At 42.7% G+C, this 19,044-nt stretch overlaps 3 protein-coding genes across 5 annotated transcripts in view; all 3 read right to left on the reverse strand.

Annotated features, from left to right (window-relative positions):
- rps6kal (ribosomal protein S6 kinase a, like) overlaps nucleotides 1–2,097 on the reverse strand; it is an 18,866-nt gene extending 16,769 nt beyond the window's left edge. The window contains exon 1 of one of the 2 annotated variants that reach the window (XM_015017928.1): nucleotides 1,782–2,097. In XM_015017928.1, the coding sequence (XP_014873414.1) occupies nucleotides 1,782–1,787 (6 nt within the window). In that variant the 5' untranslated portion in view covers nucleotides 1,788–2,097. Of the gene's footprint in view, nucleotides 1–1,760 lie in introns of both variants that reach the window. The other variant, XM_015017927.1, reaches the window with a different exon arrangement.
- A 1,426-nt stretch (nucleotides 2,098–3,523) lies between these two features.
- hdx (highly divergent homeobox) lies at nucleotides 3,524–12,910 on the reverse strand. 2 transcript variants are annotated; one of them, XM_015017926.1, is made up of 11 exons: nucleotides 12,504–12,910; nucleotides 11,105–11,266; nucleotides 10,368–10,514; nucleotides 9,006–10,190; nucleotides 8,870–8,926; nucleotides 7,177–7,323; nucleotides 5,512–5,710; nucleotides 5,341–5,420; nucleotides 4,305–4,397; nucleotides 4,064–4,186; nucleotides 3,524–3,980 (listed from the first exon to the last, which is right to left on the reverse strand). In XM_015017926.1, the coding sequence occupies exons 2-11, from the start codon at nucleotides 11,168–11,170 to the stop codon at nucleotides 3,762–3,764; spliced, it is 2,316 nt and encodes a 771-aa protein (XP_014873412.1). In that variant the 5' UTR covers nucleotides 11,171–11,266; nucleotides 12,504–12,910; the 3' UTR covers nucleotides 3,524–3,761. The 2 variants fall into 2 exon arrangements, with proteins under 2 accessions (XP_014873412.1, XP_014873411.1); XM_015017925.1 differs by having other exon boundaries at nucleotides 4,305–4,400; nucleotides 12,504–12,909.
- Nucleotides 12,911–13,998: 1,088 nt separating this feature from the next.
- On the reverse strand, nucleotides 13,999–18,086 carry LOC106936751 (highly divergent homeobox-like). Its single transcript, XM_015017936.1, has 5 exons — nucleotides 17,684–18,086; nucleotides 16,285–16,446; nucleotides 15,548–15,694; nucleotides 14,186–15,370; nucleotides 13,999–14,106 (listed from the first exon to the last, which is right to left on the reverse strand). Exons 2-5 carry the CDS (start codon nucleotides 16,348–16,350, stop codon nucleotides 14,014–14,016), a joined length of 1,491 nt encoding a protein of 496 aa, XP_014873422.1. The 5' UTR covers nucleotides 16,351–16,446; nucleotides 17,684–18,086; the 3' UTR covers nucleotides 13,999–14,013.
- Between the last annotated feature and the right edge of the window lie 958 nt (nucleotides 18,087–19,044).

Raw genomic sequence — 19,044 nt, forward strand, 5'->3', positions numbered from 1 at the left:
AAAAAAACCTGGACAAAAAAAAAAAAAAGTGGGGAAAGGGCCCTTCTTTTTTTTTTTTTTTTTTTTTTTTTTTTAGAAATTCAGATACTTGTCTTAAGATAATAGAAAAAGTGGTAAACATTTTTCCACAATATATTCTATACCTATCCAGATTTTATGACTATAAAATAATTTACTTTTCAAAACTGTAGGAACTACAGATGAAATGATCACTTTTTGCTGCCAATTTGATTTGTTGAGAGCTGACAAATAAGGAAAAGTGTGCAATTTTCTCTTATTTGTAGTAAACTTGTAGTAGTCTTGCATCCATAACATAATAATAATAATATATATATATATATATATATGCACACACACATACATACACGTTTCTCACCTGTATGTGATTTTTATGAAGTCAGATTACTGCAACTTGTAACTTTTTGGTTCCAAGGTCAAAAATAGTGGGAGTAGTTAGCTTAGCTGAGTTTAATTAATCAGAGTAAAAACTTATCTGTATCTGAATTTGCCTTGAAGATTAAGAAAAAGTTTTAGATACTTAAAGAAAACAGAACAAACAACAGAAAACCTTTGACTCCTCAACCGTAACAAGCAGACGATTATGGTTAAAGAAAGAATGGAAGAGGCTGCTTTAATCATAATGTGGCTTTAAACCTCTCACCATCAGTCAGTCAGAAACTATTGGACTGGAGGTGTGAAGAACAATGCCTGAGACAAGCCGGTTCAGGATTGTGGAGATGGTTCTGCTTCGCTTGGAAACCTTCCTTATCTTCAAAAACTATGTAATCACACGCTAAAACAAACCAAACTTGTGACATGGCATGAATTTAGACGTGTTCTTAGGAGTCACCAGTGGAATACAAAAGAAGATTTCAATTAAATTACTGCATGTGGAATTATATTTAACTAGTTTTAGTCACATTTGGAATAAGCTGTCTGGTCGTGATTATTTTAAAGATACTCAAAAGAATTGCCTCAAATTATAGGTTAGACTTAAAAACTGCTTCATCTTCCTGAGATAACTAATAGGTAGTTTCTGATTTTTAACTGAGGAAGCGCTGACTTTCATTTCAAATCCCCATGATTTCACACATGACTTTAAAATGCTATAATTGTTTGTAACGGTTTCATATTTTCATATAATCTCGGCATTATTTGATACCCATTTAATTCCTGTTGACAAACCAACGCTAAAGTTGTATAGCAGTCTGATTAAATGCCGGACAGAACCGCAAACTAAAAAACAACAACAAACAAACAAGCAAACCCAAAAACAGGATCTAAAAGTTTATTTTATATAAATGACACACTTAATTAGGCCGTAATTACTTATGTGACAGGGTTTGTTCATAACTTGTCACTAACTTTCAAGGCAACAAGAAATTAGCCAACAAGCTAGCAAATGCTAATGCTAAATGCGCTATGCTAGCTATGAAGTAAACTCCCCCAGAGCTGTTAAAAGAGCAACAAATGCCAAAATGAAGCGCTTGTTTGAATGGATAAAAACCGCGGCTGGTGCACAAAGTTAAAAATTATCCGTGAAAGTACAAACAGACTGTCGTGAAACAAACATGCGGCGTCGGAGCGACTGGATTAAATATAACCAGCTGTTAGCCCGAGCTAACGCGTTAGCATGCATCACAGTGCGCTGCAAATCGTGACGCCAGCACCAGCATAACACGGCTAACTCCACTGAACGTCACAACGCTAAAAACAATGCCGATAAGATTGGTATGCAAAGCACGCATTTGTCCGCTCACCTCGCTGCTAACGCTGTTTACCTCCATCTTGTGCCAGGATTCCTCTCTCCAAGTCTAAGGCATCGTAGTCAACCTAGACCCCCTCTCCACGCTGCATGTCTTCCCCTCTCTGTGGACGTCCGCGCGGCTTGCTCTGCCTCTCTGTCCGGATGCCCTGGGTCGAGTGGCTGCGGACCGCTATTAGGAAGGGATGCGAGCTCGACGCAGGGGGGAGTGTTGGTGTTGCCGATCATAAGCTCGCAGAGAGCACCGCTAACCCTGCCATGGATATGCGAATATGGCGGCTACTGTGGTACCTGACCGTCGGTGAATGAGAGTTTATTGACGTATATTATGACGCAGCTCAGTTAAGGATTTCCCCCAGTCCAAAGCAGAGCAGCAGCTCTCCAGACTGAGAGGAGGGGAGCGTGGATGCGCTGCTGCTGCTGGTGCTGCTGCTGCGGGGGGGATTTGGTGCTGTGTGTCACACGCTGTGAATGACACACGCACACATCCGGTGGACGGACGTCTTGGCTTGCGACTGAAATGGAAATCGCCCCGCCGTGACATGCGAGGAGTCTCACGAATTCCTGACGCAGATTTCGACAAGTTCCCACGGTTCCGAGCTGTGTAAGTTGATTGTTTCAAAGCGGGCGCAGGGTAAGCTCGCCCATACCTAATTCAGGTGGGAAGTAAGAGGCTTTAAGGCTCATCCACTTTCCCTCTTCAGCCCTCCCACCCACCAGCAGCCTAATTAAGTGCGGTGAGACACGGGGACAAACTGAATACTACAGGTCTGCGTTTGTAAACAAATGGCCGTTTCGGCTCTGATGCTGAGGCACACCCAGACATAGTTGTGGAAACCCCTCGCGTGAACTTAAGATATTAAAATAAATGTATATTTTATTCAGCATAATCTCCCACTAGACAAATCTGTTAAAATATACCATTGTTTTCATTTAGAAATTCTTTAGGCTGATCAGTTTTTATTCACTTCCTGTTTCAGTGCGGTCTAAAAGTGACTCTAAGCTACTCTTCAAAAGTGGAAAACACTAGAGAACATGTCATTCAAGTAAGGCAAGATGTGTGTCTCAATCTTTATCTTCAAATAACCTGCCTCCACGTGTTAGTGTTTATAGTCAGAGTGATAATTAAAACGCCTTTGAACTGTGAAACAAGTTTAACTTGCTGCAAATCAAGTTGAGTTGGATGGTAAGGGAAGAAAGAAGAAGCTTCTTGAGGGACACTGAGGTAAAATGTTGATGTTCCATGGTCACAAATCTAAACCTTTGGAGTTTGTTAAACTCTTCTTGAACTCAATAGGAAGTATGTAATTTGCTCACATGATGGCAAGACTGGATCTTTGTGGCAACAGACTTGGAATGATGAAAAAGGATAAATATGTGGATTTAAACACCTTCTTTTCATCATTGTTGACTATCTCCTCCCAAGGACCAATAGGAGTCTGAAAACATAGAGGCATCAGCCAACCAATAAACGCCTCTGGATCTGCATTTAGGCACCATTCCAGACTTGAATAGAGCTGAAAAGGCAAAACTTAGAATCAAATCTTACTTTGTTACTCTACTATGTTTTTATGGTGTAAAGCAGTTTGCACTGCCTTGTTGCTGAAAGATGCCACACAGATAAATAAACTTAACTTCTGCAGTTTCAGTTTGATTGAACCAGTAATCTACCAAAAAAAAAGTTTTTCTAACAAAAGTTAATATCACTGAAGTGTGGTGGGTGTTTCCAGGCTGACATAAGGAAAAAGGGCCAACACGTTTAGGTTAGAGGTCATTTATTGTTCTCTCCAGACTGGGCCAGAGCAAGGCGAATGATATGCAGTTACAAAAATAAAATAAAATAAAAATAAAAAAGGCATTGTTCAGCCAAACAGTCATAGTGAAGCATCATCCCACAGGCACTGTGCATGGAGTTTACCACTAACCGTCAGACTAGGCCCGCCTCTCTCTCTCTGTCTCTGAGTGGAGTGCTAACCATTCGTACGAGTGCAGAGAGTCACTTCAGTTCTGTCCCTTCTTCCTCTGATGCAGAGGGCTCGGTGACTTCGGTTGCCGAGCGGTCTTGGTTTGCGTCGACCGGCGGGAGTCTTTCGCCAGCCTGAGCCAAGCCGTCCGTCTGGGTTCTGTGGTCGGGCGTCGGATCCGTCTGGGCGTTCCTCTCCGCCGACTCATCCCAGTCCTGGTCTGACGTCTGAGGTAGACTGGCCAAAAGTTCCTAAGCACACATCCAGCAGGCGTCAGGTTGGAAATGTCGGACGGATTTTGTTACTTTTCGAATTTGAACATTTCGAAATGCACCTTCTGTCTCTCCAGGTCGTTGTCTCTCACAGCGCTGAGCAGGCTCTCTGTGAAGTTAGCGAGCTCCTGGTATTTCTGTTTTTGGTTCTCTAGCTCGTTCTCTAGGAACTGCACTTCCTCGTGCTGAAAAAGAAGAAGGGTTCCATAAACAAACAGTTCTTTTAAATCAGCTTTTTTTTTTTTAACTGAACCACAGAAACATGCAGAACCTCTCGTTTGGTCAGCGTGAAAGAGTTTTCACCTTAAATTCCAGCAGGTTCTGCATTTGCTCAAGGTCTGACACCATCAAGTCGCCATCTTCATCAGCTTCTTCGTCCTCATCGATTACTTCGATCTTCTGCCAAACACACAGATCGGATAAACTGACCCTTCGCAGAAGACGTTCCTGTACCTGCTTTTAAAAACTGTTGTCTTACCACGTGCATTATTCTACGTTTAGTCAGTACTTTTATTTTTTTCTGTTTATGATATTCTGTTTTCCACCGTTTGATGTTTAAAAGTTTTCTGAACAGGTCGTTGAAAATGAGAATTTGTTCTTATCTGGTTACTAAAAAAAAAAAAAGAACAAAAAACGATAAGGTGTGTTGGATGAAAGCTTTTAAAGGCCTTGCAAATGTTTCTATACAAGCAGAACCTTTCCACGTTTTGCCACAATCAATGGCTCGTTTTAATGTGACTTTTATGTAACGGACTCACACAAAGTATCGCTTAGTTGCAAATGGAAATAATCATTTTTCGTTTCCTTACAAAAAAATAGGAAGAAGGTGGCGTTTGCGTTCGGCCGTCTTTCTTTTGTAATCGATTGCTTTCATAGAAATGACCACAAACATACAGAGAAAGCAGCAGTGAAATGGTTCAGATCACAGCACAGATGCACCGATCCGATATTAATGTCAGGATCTGTATTGGTCCTGATAATGAAAGATCTAGATCTGGTATCGGTGACAATGGAGCTCGAGTTGTTTAGTGAAGAAGAACGGCCAACGGTTCAGCAGACGTGCTTTTTCTGACTTAAAAACAATGAGAAAGCCCTCATGTATCCTCTTTTCCGCTCGTGTCGACGGATCGCATGCAGCCTCAATAAAGGACACTGAAGTTTGTGATTGTGATGTAATAAGACGTGGAAAAGTTTGAGGAGAGTGAACATCTGCCGAGGCACTGAAGCTTTGGTTGTTCAATCTTATGTAAAGTTTCGACCAATCCAATAAAATATGTGATTACTCTCCAAGTGAAAACTTTTAATTTTCTACTGCAGTGTCAGGTGACTGATGAAATACCACATTATTGGCCAGTGGAGCAGCAGTGGATGTGTAACTTTCATCGTCTCCGTCTCTGTGGTGTGAATCGACAGTCCCGTCTGTGTGTGAGAACACAAAGCGAGATGTAAAGAGTTTGTACAAAAACATAAATAAATAAACACGAGTTCACGCGTGCAAATGAATCAACACCTTCAGACATGCAGACTGAGCCGCCGTCAGTCAGGTCATCCGGGAGTTCGGGTGTTCTGAGGTGATCCTCGTCGGGGCTGGCGGCCGCCGGCGACTGGCTTCCTGGAGACGGGTTGGTGAACACGGCGGGCCCGCCTTTAGGGGGCGGGATTTCAATCCCCATTAGGCGGTACTTCCTCCGTCTGTTGCTGATCCACGTCTGCATGAAGAGATTTACGCAGGAGGCAACATGTAGACGGAAACAACTGAAGGAATGTTCAGACCAAAAAATATATAGTTGCGGAGCGAGGGAACGTTATCCGGTCAAAAAAAAAAAAAAAAGACAGCTGAGAGGGAAGTCGAGGTTCCTCCAAATTTGTACCAGAATCTGGTTTTCAGAATTTAGTGTTTCAAAGATGTGAACAAAACGGTTCAGTCATGAAAATAAGAAAGGAAATAAGGGGGGAAAGAAACCAAAAAAGAAAGTAAGGAGGGAAGACAGAAAGAAAAACAACCAAAAAACAGAAGGAAAGCAAGAAAGAGAAAAAATAGAGAAAGATAAAAACAAAAAATAAAGAAGAAACAATAGAGGAGAGGAAAAGAACAAAAAAGGGAAAAATGAGGGAAAAAGAAAAACAAAAAGAGAAAAGAATAGAGGATAGAACCAAAAAAGAAAGAAACAAAGGAGGGAAGAAAGAAAAAAGGAAAGAATAATCACAAAAAAGTCAAATGGACAAAGGAAAGAAACGATAAAAGAAAAAATAGATGAAAGAAGAAAGAAACAAAACAGGGAGAAATGAAGGAAAGAAATATTGAAAGAAAAAGAAGAGAAGCAAACACAAAAGTAAAAAAAAGAAAAGGATGGAATAGAGGAAAAACAGAACAAAAATACTAAAAATGGAGGAAAGAAGCAAAACAAAAAAGAAAAAGAAAGCCTTCTGCCAGAATCTATTTCCTTTTTCCAACCGACCTGAATCTGAACACGACTTAAATTAAACATCCAACCTTTGACTGTAGAGGAACTTTGCTGACTGTTCTCCTTTCACATCGATTGGAATCGCTTCAACCATCCCAACCAGAAAAGTTACTAAATGCTCAGACTTCCTGTGTTCTCTCTGAACGCCATTTTTCCTTTCTGGCACCAAACATCCTTGTGAATGAGAAGGCACAGTGCTGGAGGTGTGTGTGTGTGTGTGTGTCTGAACCAATCCAGACCGACTATATTTAGCCTAAAAGCATTCCTACATTGGCCCCGATATATATTACTGCATGACTTTTAAACAACTTTGTGTAAACAAGTAAAAAAAAAATTTAAAAAAATGTTTGTGACCCAGAAAAGCTGCTTGTCCCAATTTTGTGACGTCCCTCTGATTCCATCTGATACATTCACATTCATCTTTAGCTGGACTTTAGAGCCAAAGCTAAATAACATAAATAAATAAGTGAAATTAGCTGTATGGAATCAGTTCGTGTCTGAAATGTGTTTCCGACAAGATGCGGCTCGGCCTTCTCTGACTCCGGGCGACCGTTTCGGTGCAGACATAGCCGGAGGGGCAAAGTCGCGAGAGGAATGACTGACCTCCATGCTGACACCCCGCATCTAAACTAACGGAGCAGACGGTCAGGAATCCCTGGAGCTGAAACGTACGCAGCTCTTTGTTCTTACCCTTCGGCAAAGAGCTTTACCTTGACGATTTCAGTGTCTACGTTGAGCTGGTTGGCTGCGGCGGCGATCTTCTCTCTGCACACCGAGCCCAGACTGGTCATGCCGCGGTCCCAGTAGCGCTTCAGCTGGACAAGGTCACCGTCGCTGAACTGGGTCCGATCCTGCAGCTGCGGGAGCGACAAGAAGACGGGATTCGGACTGGTAAAGGGGTTCTGGTGCAGCTTTGAAAAGTCTAGAAAAAGTATTGAAATTGTTGTAGTGGTGTAATGTGGGGAAAAATATAATAAAATGAGGAAAAATGTTTGGATTTCAAGACTCTGGTGGTTCTTGCAATTCCTAAAAGGAGTTAAATGTTATAAATCTCAATAAATGATGTGGATTTTTACATTTATTTATATTTAAATGGCATATTCCTCTTAATTTTAATATTTCAGTCATCAATTTTTTTGGTTTTTGACTTATAGACATGAATGTAGTCTTTCAAAATTAAAATATGACTGCCTTACTGGACTCCTGTAAGGTATAGTAGTTCTTAATCTTTATGGTTAAAACATCAAACAAAAGGTAGAAACTTTAATTTATTTATTTTTTTACATTTTTCAATAAAGTAAAGCTACCAATGTGTTTTAACATATCCACTTTAGTTCTTTCAACTCAAAGAGGTACGGATTTTGAAAAGTGGTGTCTACATATAATACAAACACAAGTACCTTTTATTCCCCTTTAACCATCTAATTTCATAACAAAATTAACAAAAACAAACATTTTTAGTCACTTAAGTAGCTACTCCTCAGTAAATGTTTGAACTTTTAAAAGAAAAGATGAAAAATTGTGACACCTGTAAAGTTCAGGTGTCACCTAAATGCAAGAAAAATGACCAGATTGTTCTTATAAAAGCAAGGGTTGCTGCCCAGGACTGCAGGAAGGCTTACAGTATCCAAACAATTCTGAGTTCCACAGCAGAAAAAATAATAAATAAAAAAATAAGGACCAGCTGCTGGAAGAGGTCAGACTGAGGGAGCTCCTTTCCGCTCTCTACAGTAAGCATATAAAGACTGAGCAAGTTTGATTTATTAGAAAACGGTTGCAAAACGAAGGCCTCCTCTCTCTAAAAACAACATGGTCGACAGATTTGGGGCTTCCAAAGTTGCATCTGAACAAACCACAAGATATTTGGAGCAACGTCCTGTGGAAAGATGAGACTGAAATGGAGGGTATGTGGCAATAATCCACGACGTCAGACGTGGCTGCTTTTTATAAACTGAGCCACCGTCTAAAAACATGAGGTAAAACCGTTCTAGTGGTCAAGTTGGTAAAATAAAAAAAAAAGATATTTCAAGAAAGTTGAACAAATAGCTGTTCTATAATTTTTTTTCACTTTTTGCTGCATTATTGTCAGAAATTTTAATAGAGAGGCCAACAAAGAGCTGTGCAGATGGTTTTCGAAATGTTTTACAGAGGGGAAAACAAAACACACCATCCCCATGGAAACATGGTGGTCAGAAAATACTGGAAAATGAATGGGGCAAAACACAAGACAGGCCTGGAAGAAAATATGTCACAGTCTGCTTGATGTAATGACATCATTTTCATCAGAAGTTGCACCTTTTTAAAGCAGTTAAGATTTCTTTTTTTTTTTTTTCTTTTTTTGTTATGGCACAGACCGTAAACCTTCGTTTAGGAACGGTCTAGTAGTTGATCACAAATACTTACTGTTCTCTTTCTGGAGCTGTTGATTACCCAGGGGGCAGCAGACACACCGAGTGAAGGCTGTGTTTAAAAAACACAAGTTAATCACATTAAATCCCTTTGAGGAGTATCGATACCCGAAACAGAAACCTGTCCTTACCTGTGAGCTGGGTTCGCCTGGGAGTGAGGTCTGTACTGTGAGGGAGTAGCTGCCCTGAAGTGCCGCGTTGCTGGGAGGCGCCGCCGGTCTGGAGCCCGTGGCGGGAGGAGTGCGGTTCCCCTTGGTGACGGACGCTTCGCCTCCCGTCGGGCTGGTCACCGGCTGCTCCCTGTGGATGTGCGTCTGGGCGGCCATGTTGGCCAACTCCTCCTCCCTCAGCCACTCGTCCTCTTCGTTTCCCGTTTCCATGGCAATGGAGAAGTTGTGACCGGAGTCCAGAGGGTGAGGCGTCGGCCTGTGGGTCTCCTGGCTTCTTGGAGCGGACGCTTGCCCGGGCCTCGGGCGCTCCCTGTCGCCCTTCTCCGACAGGGTGAAGACTTGCTGAATGCGAGGCGTTTGTTCGGAAGAGGGCCCTGCGTTCTGGGCGGGGAGGGAGGCTCGAGGCTTTTGCGGCGCAGGCGGTTGAGGTTGGGGGTTGGAGTGAGGTCTAGGCTGAAGCTGAGATTGGGATTGTGAAGACGACGACCAAGGGCGAGTTTGCACGGTACCGTATTGTCTAGTCCAGCTGTGGGGTACCAGCCCTGCGCCGGCACTTATCCCCCCGTCCCCAACGGATAAAGTGCCCTTCCTGATTGCAGTGTAGACTAAAGAACCTGAGGCAGACGTCAGGGGCGGGAGCGTGGCAGAGGGGGTCAGTAACTTGGAGTGGATGGGTGAGGACGTGGAAGTGCTCCTGCTCTGCAGAGCCTGGTTGATCAGAGACGAAGACGTGCGGATGGAAATCTCGGAGTCCGACTGAGACTGGGGGGCCTGAGGTCTCAGTCGAGAGCGGGGGACGGGGTTCAGAGAGTAAATCCCAGTCAGTATTACGTCGTTGTTGTTGTTGTTGTTGCTTCCGCTACTGAGGGGTGAGGATGACGACGGAGAGGAAGACGCCGAAGAGAGAGCGGGGAAAGACGAGGATGGAGGGAGGAGGTGTACGCGGTTCTGGATGTTTCGGGCAGCGGCTATGTCAGCAGGAAGCAGCGCCCCTGTCGCTAGGCTGTGATTGGACAGCACGCTTCCAGCCAGGGCGGGACCGGAGAGCAGCCCTCCAGCTATTCCGTGGCTCGACAAGGGATGAGACGCGCTTCCGTTCTGCTCGACCTTGGAGGCCAGTTTTCGTCGTTTGTTGCCAACCCATGTCTGCAGGAAAGAAAACGTGGGGTCCGTTCAGGAACCTGATCCAACAAGGAATCGGTGCAAGACTTTACCGAAGGTATCAGCAAAACACACCTACTCCTACAAACCAGACTCATTTCCTTTAAAGCAAGCGGTTTTGCTTCCTTCCCGCTTTTTCATGAGCGATTTCTACCGGCTTACCCGGACAACACTGAAGTCCAACTTGGCCTCTTGAGCACACTGCAGAATCAGCTGGAAGCAGGCCTTGCTCTGGTTGGTCATCCCGTTCTCATAGTAGCGTTCCAGGATCCTCTGCTGCTCAGCCGTGAATACAGACCGAAGGTTCATCTGACAGACAAGCAGAAGGAGGGAAACTCCTCAGATCACCACAAACCGGCCGCTGACCAACTTCGTCAATAGCATCTTTTTCACAAAGGTCTATATGAGATGATGGGATAAAGGGACTATCCGGCCTTTATAGGAGGGTGGCAAGAATCTTCTGCTGTGACAAAGTTACTTTATTTCTAAGCACTGGGTAACACTTTGATATCGTTAATAGTGACCTACTAATTAATTATATTATTTCAAGCTCAACAGATATTTACCAAAATATTTGCAGTAGCAACTGTAGTGCAAATGGGTCTTTAGAAAGTATTGACTCAGTGGAGGTGTGTGTTGCACATCTTTGTGAAAAGTTAAAATGGAAACAATATATCTTTTTCCTTTTACTTAGTTTCTGTTGATTTTTTCCCAAATTTATTTTTGTCAGATTAGATAGAAAGCATCTACGATCCCCAGTTTTTATGTCTTGCGATAGATTTTCAATTGGACTCAGGTAAGGACTTGTATTAATTTTTCCCCCAGAGAGATGAAGTACTGCATCACAGCAACAAAACCGAAACGTCTTTTTTATGCATATTTAGCGCTGACATACTCACAGTCTGCAGGCCACGCCTCTGTGGCCACGCATCCATATCACTACTAGAGGGGAACGAGGCAGCCATGCAGATCACAGCACCACCTCCATTTTTCTAGATCTCCGCTGTCGACCTTGAAGTCATCTTGCTGCACTGTGCCTCCCACACCTCTGTGTAAAATGGCTGAGGAGGAAAGCAAAGTGGACATAATCTTTATTCCAAGCGAAACAAGAAAGAGCATGCACACTATGTAGAGGGCCATTGAAAGTCATGTGATAGTCTACTTTTAGCTTCTGTCATTTTATTTGTGTGTGGAAATTTTCAAAGATCAGCACTGAAATAGGAGAAATTGATGGGAATTTTCCCCTTTTTTTTTTACAAAGTTAATAATTACTATTTATCTATTAAACCATTTTCATTGGATTGTAACTTATTTTTACCACACACTTTACACTTGCATTACATTTAAAGAGTTATATTTGATTGTTTACTGTAATTACAATGTAACTTTTTAATTGAATTAGTTAACTACAAAAAACGCTGGATTACTTTGCATATTAATTTAAAGTTCCTAAATGCTCTGATCAATCTAACAAAGTATTAATTTATCAAGTAAAATGTATTTTATATGATTGTTCTGTACCACCGGTGTTTTTTTTAAATCATTATTATCATGGTGCTATTGTATCTCCGCTCTGAACAAATGAAATAATATTTATACATTTTCTCGATGCGAGATTATGGTTCCCTAGCTAGTAAACACATATTGCCATATTTATAACTTTTTCATGAAGCCTTAAGGTCGGTACGATAAAAAAAGAAACATAGCTTTAAGTAAACCGACTTATTAAGTATAAAGTTTGAAGTATAACCCATTCGGAAACGCAGGGAGCTGGAAGACAACAGTGGCCCAGTTTTAAGGAGGGTTTGATAAACACAAAGTCCCATACGGGAATGTTGTGCGACCAATAAGCACACAGCAGGTTTATTTTGGCAGGCGGACTGCGCATGGCTACAGTCAATATGGAATCTGCGGTGAGAATTAGCAAACAAATAGTGGGCACGTCAAACGAGTCCGCCGTCAACACGTCAGCCAGCGGCTTTAAAAACACATTAACCACGCAGGAAGCGCGTGACTAAACTCCACGACCAGGACCTAGAAAGTAAACAAACCGGGTAAGAGTCGCTCCGCCGCGGCGGCCATGCAGGCCCAAAGCCGCCATGTACGAGCCAGCCCACGCTAAGCTAGCGTTAGCATAGCTTCCCCCTATGGATAGCCGCAGCTAAAGTTTTCCTTCAAATCTATAATTTCCCGATCCCGGATAGCTTCCTCTTGCTGTCTCCAGCTCCGGACGGGATAAAAGCAAAGCAGCAATTTACCGCGGGCTTCTCTTAAAAGTGAAATCACTTTCTTTCATACCATTTCTGATGTCAAAATCAGACGGACGCTCCAAATCAGCAGATTTCTTCCCCGGTCCCCCTTTTTGCTAGACAATGAAATCAGAATGTCCCGATCATCAATTCTAATCATGATTGTGACGTGTGCGCAGACAGGAGCCAATGAGCGCTCGAAATCAAGGCTGTGACAGCCGAAGAGGGCTGAAAACTGAGCCCCCGTGGCCCCGCCCACCGTTGACTTTGTTCTGCGGGTTGCTGGAGGGGGAGGTCACGCAGTACGGAAGCAGGCAGTGGGAAATGGCCTGTTTCCTCCTCACAGTGGGATTTGTTGAAGTGATGTAGCACATTAGTGTTATTTTGGATAGGCCACGTATATTCACAGCTGGAGCAGCTGAATGGAGATGCTCTGCATATCCTGAATGCAAATGTGTGAAGATGAATGCAATTAAACCATAATTATATATATGTATTTATTATTATTATTATTATTATTATTATTATTATTATTATTATTATTATTATTATTATTATTANTGGTGTCTACATATAATACAAACACAAGTACCTTTTATTCCCCTTTAACCATCTAATTTCATAACAAAATTAACAAAAACAAACATTTTTAGTCACTTAAGTAGCTACTCCTCAGTAAATGTTTGAACTTTTAAAAGAAAAGATGAAAAATTGTGACACCTGTAAAGTTCAGGTGTCACCTAAATGCAAGAAAAATGACCAGATTGTTCTTATAAAAGCAAGGGTTGCTGCCCAGGACTGCAGGAAGGCTTACAGTATCCAAACAATTCTGAGTTCCACAGCAGAAAAAATAATAAATAAAAAAATAAGGACCAGCTGCTGGAAGAGGTCAGACTGAGGGAGCTCCTTTCCGCTCTCTACAGTAAGCATATAAAGACTGAGCAAGTTTGATTTATTAGAAAACGGTTGCAAAACGAAGGCCTCCTCTCTCTAAAAACAACATGGTCGACAGATTTGGGGCTTCCAAAGTTGCATCTGAACAAACCACAAGATATTTGGAGCAACGTCCTGTGGAAAGATGAGACTGAAATGGAGGGTATGTGGCAATAATCCACGACGTCAGACGTGGCTGCTTTTTATAAACTGAGCCACCGTCTAAAAACATGAGGTAAAACCGTTCTAGTGGTCAAGTTGGTAAAATAAAAAAAAAAGATATTTCAAGAAAGTTGAACAAATAGCTGTTCTATAATTTTTTTTCACTTTTTGCTGCATTATTGTCAGAAATTTTAATAGAGAGGCCAACAAAGAGCTGTGCAGATGGTTTTCGAAATGTTTTACAGAGGGGAAAACAAAACACACCATCCCCATGGAAACATGGTGGTCAGAAAATACTGGAAAATGAATGGGGCAAAACACAAGACAGGCCTGGAAGAAAATATGTCACAGTCTGCTTGATGTAATGACATCATTTTCATCAGAAGTTGCACCTTTTTAAAGCAGTTAAGATTTCTTTTTTTTTTTTTTCTTTTTTTGTTATGGCACAGACCGTAAACCTTCGTTTAGGAACGGTCTAGTAGTTGATCACAAATACTTACTGTTCTCTTTCTGGAGCTGTTGATTACCCAGGGGGCAGCAGACACACCGAGTGAAGGCTGTGTTTAAAAAACACAAGTTAATCACATTAAATCCCTTTGAGGAGTATCGATACCCGAAACAGAAACCTGTCCTTACCTGTGAGCTGGGTTCGCCTGGGAGTGAGGTCTGTACTGTGAGGGAGTAGCTGCCCTGAAGTGCCGCGTTGCTGGGAGGCGCCGCCGGTCTGGAGCCCGTGGCGGGAGGAGTGCGGTTCCCCTTGGTGACGGACGCTTCGCCTCCCGTCGGGCTGGTCACCGGCTGCTCCCTGTGGATGTGCGTCTGGGCGGCCATGTTGGCCAACTCCTCCTCCCTCAGCCACTCGTCCTCTTCGTTTCCCGTTTCCATGGCAATGGAGAAGTTGTGACCGGAGTCCAGAGGGTGAGGCGTCGGCCTGTGGGTCTCCTGGCTTCTTGGAGCGGACGCTTGCCCGGGCCTCGGGCGCTCCCTGTCGCCCTTCTCCGACAGGGTGAAGACTTGCTGAATGCGAGGCGTTTGTTCGGAAGAGGGCCCTGCGTTCTGGGCGGGGAGGGAGGCTCGAGGCTTTTGCGGCGCAGGCGGTTGAGGTTGGGGGTTGGAGTGAGGTCTAGGCTGAAGCTGAGATTGGGATTGTGAAGACGACGACCAAGGGCGAGTTTGCACGGTACCGTATTGTCTAGTCCAGCTGTGGGGTACCAGCCCTGCGCCGGCACTTATCCCCCCGTCCCCAACGGATAAAGTGCCCTTCCTGATTGCAGTGTAGACTAAAGAACCTGAGGCAGACGTCAGGGGCGGGAGCGTGGCAGAGGGGGTCAGTAACTTGGAGTGGATGGGTGAGGACGTGGAAGTGCTCCTGCTCTGCAGAGCCTGGTTGATCAGAGACGAAGACGTGCGGATGGAAATCTCGGAGTCCGACTGAGACTGGGGGGCCTGAGGTCTCAGTCGAGAGCGGGGGACGGGGTTCAGAGAGTAAATCCCAGTCAGTATTACGTCGTTGTTGTTGTTGTTGTTGCTTCCGCTACTGAGGGGTGAGGATGACGACGGAGAGGAAGACGCCGAAGAGAGAGCGGGGAAAGACGAGGATGGAGGGAGGAGGTGTACGCGGTTCTGGATGTTTCGGGCAGCGGCTATGTCAGCAGGAAGCAGCGCCCCTGTCGCTAGGCTGTGATTGGACAGCACGCTTCCAGCCAGGGCGGGACCGGAGAGCAGCCCTCCAGCTATTCCGTGGCTCGACAAGGGATGAGACGCGCTTCCGTTCTGCTCGACCTTGGAGGCCAGTTTTCGTCGTTTGTTGCCAACCCATGTCTGCAGGAAAGAAAACGTGGGGTCCGTTCAGGAACCTGATCCAACAAGGAATCGGTGCAAGACTTTACCGAAGGTATCAGCAAAACACACCTACTCCTACAAACCAGACTCATTTCCTTTAAAGCAAGCGGTTTTGCTTCCTTCCCGCTTTTTCATGAGCGATTTCTACCGGCTTACCCGGACAACACTGAAGTCCAACTTGGCCTCTTGAGCACACTGCAGAATCAGCTGGAAGCAGGCCTTGCTCTGGTTGGTCATCCCGTTCTCATAGTAGCGTTCCAGGATCCTCTGCTGCTCAGCCGTGAATACAGACCGAAGGTTCATCTGACAGACAAGCAGAAGGAGGGAAACTCCTCAGATCACCACAAACCGGCCGCTGACCAACTTCGTCAATAGCATCTTTTTCACAAAGGTCTATATGAGATGATGGGATAAAGGGACTATCCGGCCTTTATAGGAGGGTGGCAAGAATCTTCTGCTGTGACAAAGTTACTTTATTTCTAAGCACTGGGTAACACTTTGATATCGTTAATAGTGACCTACTAATTAATTATATTATTTCAAGCTCAACAGATATTTACCAAAATATTTGCAGTAGCAACTGTAGTGCAAATGGGTCTTTAGAAAGTATTGACTCAGTGGAGGTGTGTGTTGCACATCTTTGTGAAAAGTTAAAATGGAAACAATATATCTTTTTCCTTTTACTTAGTTTCTGTTGATTTTTTCCCAAATTTATTTTTGTCAGATTAGATAGAAAGCATCTACGATCCCCAGTTTTTATGTCTTGCGATAGATTTTCAATTGGACTCAGGTAAGGACTTGTATTAATTTTTCCCCCAGAGAGATGAAGTACTGCATCACAGCAACAAAACCGAAACGTCTTTTTTATGCATATTTAGCGCTGACATACTCACAGTCTGCAGGCCACGCCTCTGTGGCCACGCATCCATATCACTACTAGAGGGGAACGAGGCAGCCATGCAGATCACAGCACCACCTCCATTTTTCTAGATCTCCGCTGTCGACCTTGAAGTCATCTTGCTGCACTGTGCCTCCCACACCTCTGTGTAAAATGGCTGAGGAGGAAAGCAAAGTGGACATAATCTTTATTCCAAGCGAAACAAGAAAGAGCATGCACACTATGTAGAGGGCCATTGAAAGTCATGTGATAGTCTACTTTTAGCTTCTGTCATTTTATTTGTGTGTGGAAATTTTCAAAGATCAGCACTGAAATAGGAGAAATTGATGGGAATTTTCCCCTTTTTTTTTTACAAAGTTAATAATTACTATTTATCTATTAAACCATTTTCATTGGATTGTAACTTATTTTTACCACACACTTTACACTTGCATTACATTTAAAGAGTTATATTTGATTGTTTACTGTAATTACAATGTAACTTTTTAATTGAATTAGTTAACTACAAAAAACGCTGGATTACTTTGCATATTAATTTAAAGTTCCTAAATGCTCTGATCAATCTAACAAAGTATTAATTTATCAAGTAAAATGTATTTTATATGATTGTTCTGTACCACCGGTGTTTTTTTTAAATCATTATTATCATGGTGCTATTGTATCTCCGCTCTGAACAAATGAAATAATATTTATACATTTTCTCGATGCGAGATTATGGTTCCCTAGCTAGTAAACACATATTGCCATATTTATAACTTTTTCATGAAGCCTTAAGGTCGGTACGATAAAAAAAGAAACATAGCTTTAAGTAAACCGACTTATTAAGTATAAAGTTTGAAGTATAACCCATTCGGAAACGCAGGGAGCTGGAAGACAACAGTGGCCCAGTTTTAAGGAGGGTTTGATAAACACAAAGTCCCATACGGGAATGTTGTGCGACCAATAAGCACACAGCAGGTTTATTTTGGCAGGCGGACTGCGCATGGCTACAGTCAATATGGAATCTGCGGTGAGAATTAGCAAACAAATAGTGGGCACGTCAAACGAGTCCGCCGTCAACACGTCAGCCAGCGGCTTTAAAAACACATTAACCACGCAGGAAGCGCGTGACTAAACTCCACGACCAGGACCTAGAAAGTAAACAAACCGGGTAAGAGTCGCTCCGCCGCGGCGGCCATGCAGGCCCAAAGCCGCCATGTACGAGCCAGCCCACGCTAAGCTAGCGTTAGCATAGCTTCCCCCTATGGATAGCCGCAGCTAAAGTTTTCCTTCAAATCTATAATTTCCCGATCCCGGATAGCTTCCTCTTGCTGTCTCCAGCTCCGGACGGGATAAAAGCAAAGCAGCAATTTACCGCGGGCTTCTCTTAAAAGTGAAATCACTTTCTTTCATACCATTTCTGATGTCAAAATCAGACGGACGCTCCAAATCAGCAGATTTCTTCCCCGGTCCCCCTTTTTGCTAGACAATGAAATCAGAATGTCCCGATCATCAATTCTAATCATGATTGTGACGTGTGCGCAGACAGGAGCCAATGAGCGCTCGAAATCAAGGCTGTGACAGCCGAAGAGGGCTGAAAACTGAGCCCCCGTGGCCCCGCCCACCGTTGACTTTGTTCTGCGGGTTGCTGGAGGGGGAGGTCACGCAGTACGGAAGCAGGCAGTGGGAAATGGCCTGTTTCCTCCTCACAGTGGGATTTGTTGAAGTGATGTAGCACATTAGTGTTATTTTGGATAGGCCACGTATATTCACAGCTGGAGCAGCTGAATGGAGATGCTCTGCATATCCTGAATGCAAATGTGTGAAGATGAATGCAATTAAACCATAATTATATATATGTATTTATTATTATTATTATTATTTATTTTTAATTTTTTTAGCCTGGTACAGTCTGCCTTTACCACAAACGTCCTTTTTCTTATGTTTAATTTCCACTGTTGAGAGGCTCCGACTCCAAATATTCCATTTTAGCAACATAAATGACTTGTTACTTGTTCATAATAATGATAATAATAAAAAACTTGTCAACTGATTTTTTTTTTTTTTCAGTCATGGAGGTGATGGTATTTGCATTAAGAAGACAAATAACATGGTGTCAAAATTATTTTTGGAGTCTATTTTTTTCCGTATATTCTCAATTTTATATACAAGATACACAGAAGCAATATACGTTGTGAAAAAGTTTAATTTTTTTATCTCATCGCAACAAACATGAGCTGAAAAAAGATTGTCAAAGTATGATTTTACCCATGTTGTCATGGCACATATATACATATATATTTTTTACATACATAAAATATGTACATTTTGTGTTGTCTCAACAAAGAAAGAAACAAATAAGAACATACTTTAATATTAAACTAAGTTTTTGGTGAAGGTCCTCTGGTCAGATGATGCTGAAATTTATGTTACTCAGCTTTTTGATCTGCATGCTAAACCTTAGGTTTAGCATGCAGGTTTTACACCATCATTCTCTTCTTCTGTGACAACTTGGGGTGGGGGGGAGAGTAGAAGATGTCAAATGAAAAAATAATAAATTAAAGCTACGTCTGTCACTATTTATTAAAACAATTCAAAACAAGAACTTCTATTTTACATAAATTCATATAATTAATCCACATAATTAATCTCATCTTTAACAAAAATGACAAGGAACATATATATGTTTTAGAACAGGAAATAAAATCCCTGAGCAGTTAACATTTGTAAAATTAAACACAGCTAAAATGGATAACATTAATAATAACAGTTAAAA

The sequence above is a fragment of the Poecilia latipinna genome, unplaced genomic scaffold (assembly GCF_001443285.1).
Source record: "Poecilia latipinna isolate Pla-1442-1.1 unplaced genomic scaffold, P_latipinna-1.0 Scaffold2209, whole genome shotgun sequence".
Classification (NCBI taxonomy): Eukaryota; Metazoa; Chordata; class Actinopteri; order Cyprinodontiformes; family Poeciliidae; genus Poecilia; species Poecilia latipinna.

Excerpts from the sequence above, each read along its gene's own strand:
- hdx (XM_015017925.1), bottom strand. The coding sequence starts at position 11,170 with ATGGCTGCCTCGTTCCCCTCTAGTAGTGATATGGATGCGTGGCCACAG. Across the intron at positions 7,324-8,869 it reads ACAGCTCCAGAAAGAGAACA|CTGCAGGATCGGACCCAGTT; the intron begins GTAAGTATTTGT and ends TCGCTCCCGCAG. Across the intron at positions 3,981-4,063 it reads ACGACCTGGAGAGACAGAAG|GAACTTTTGGCCAGTCTACC; the intron begins GTGCATTTCGAA and ends ATGTGTGCTTAG.
- LOC106936751 (XM_015017936.1), bottom strand. The coding sequence starts at position 16,350 with ATGGCTGCCTCGTTCCCCTCTAGTAGTGATATGGATGCGTGGCCACAG. Across the intron at positions 15,371-15,547 it reads TGGACTTCAGTGTTGTCCGG|ACATGGGTTGGCAACAAACG; the intron begins GTAAGCCGGTAG and ends TCTTTCCTGCAG. Across the intron at positions 14,107-14,185 it reads CAGGCGAACCCAGCTCACAG|CCTTCACTCGGTGTGTCTGC; the intron begins GTAAGGACAGGT and ends TTTTAAACACAG.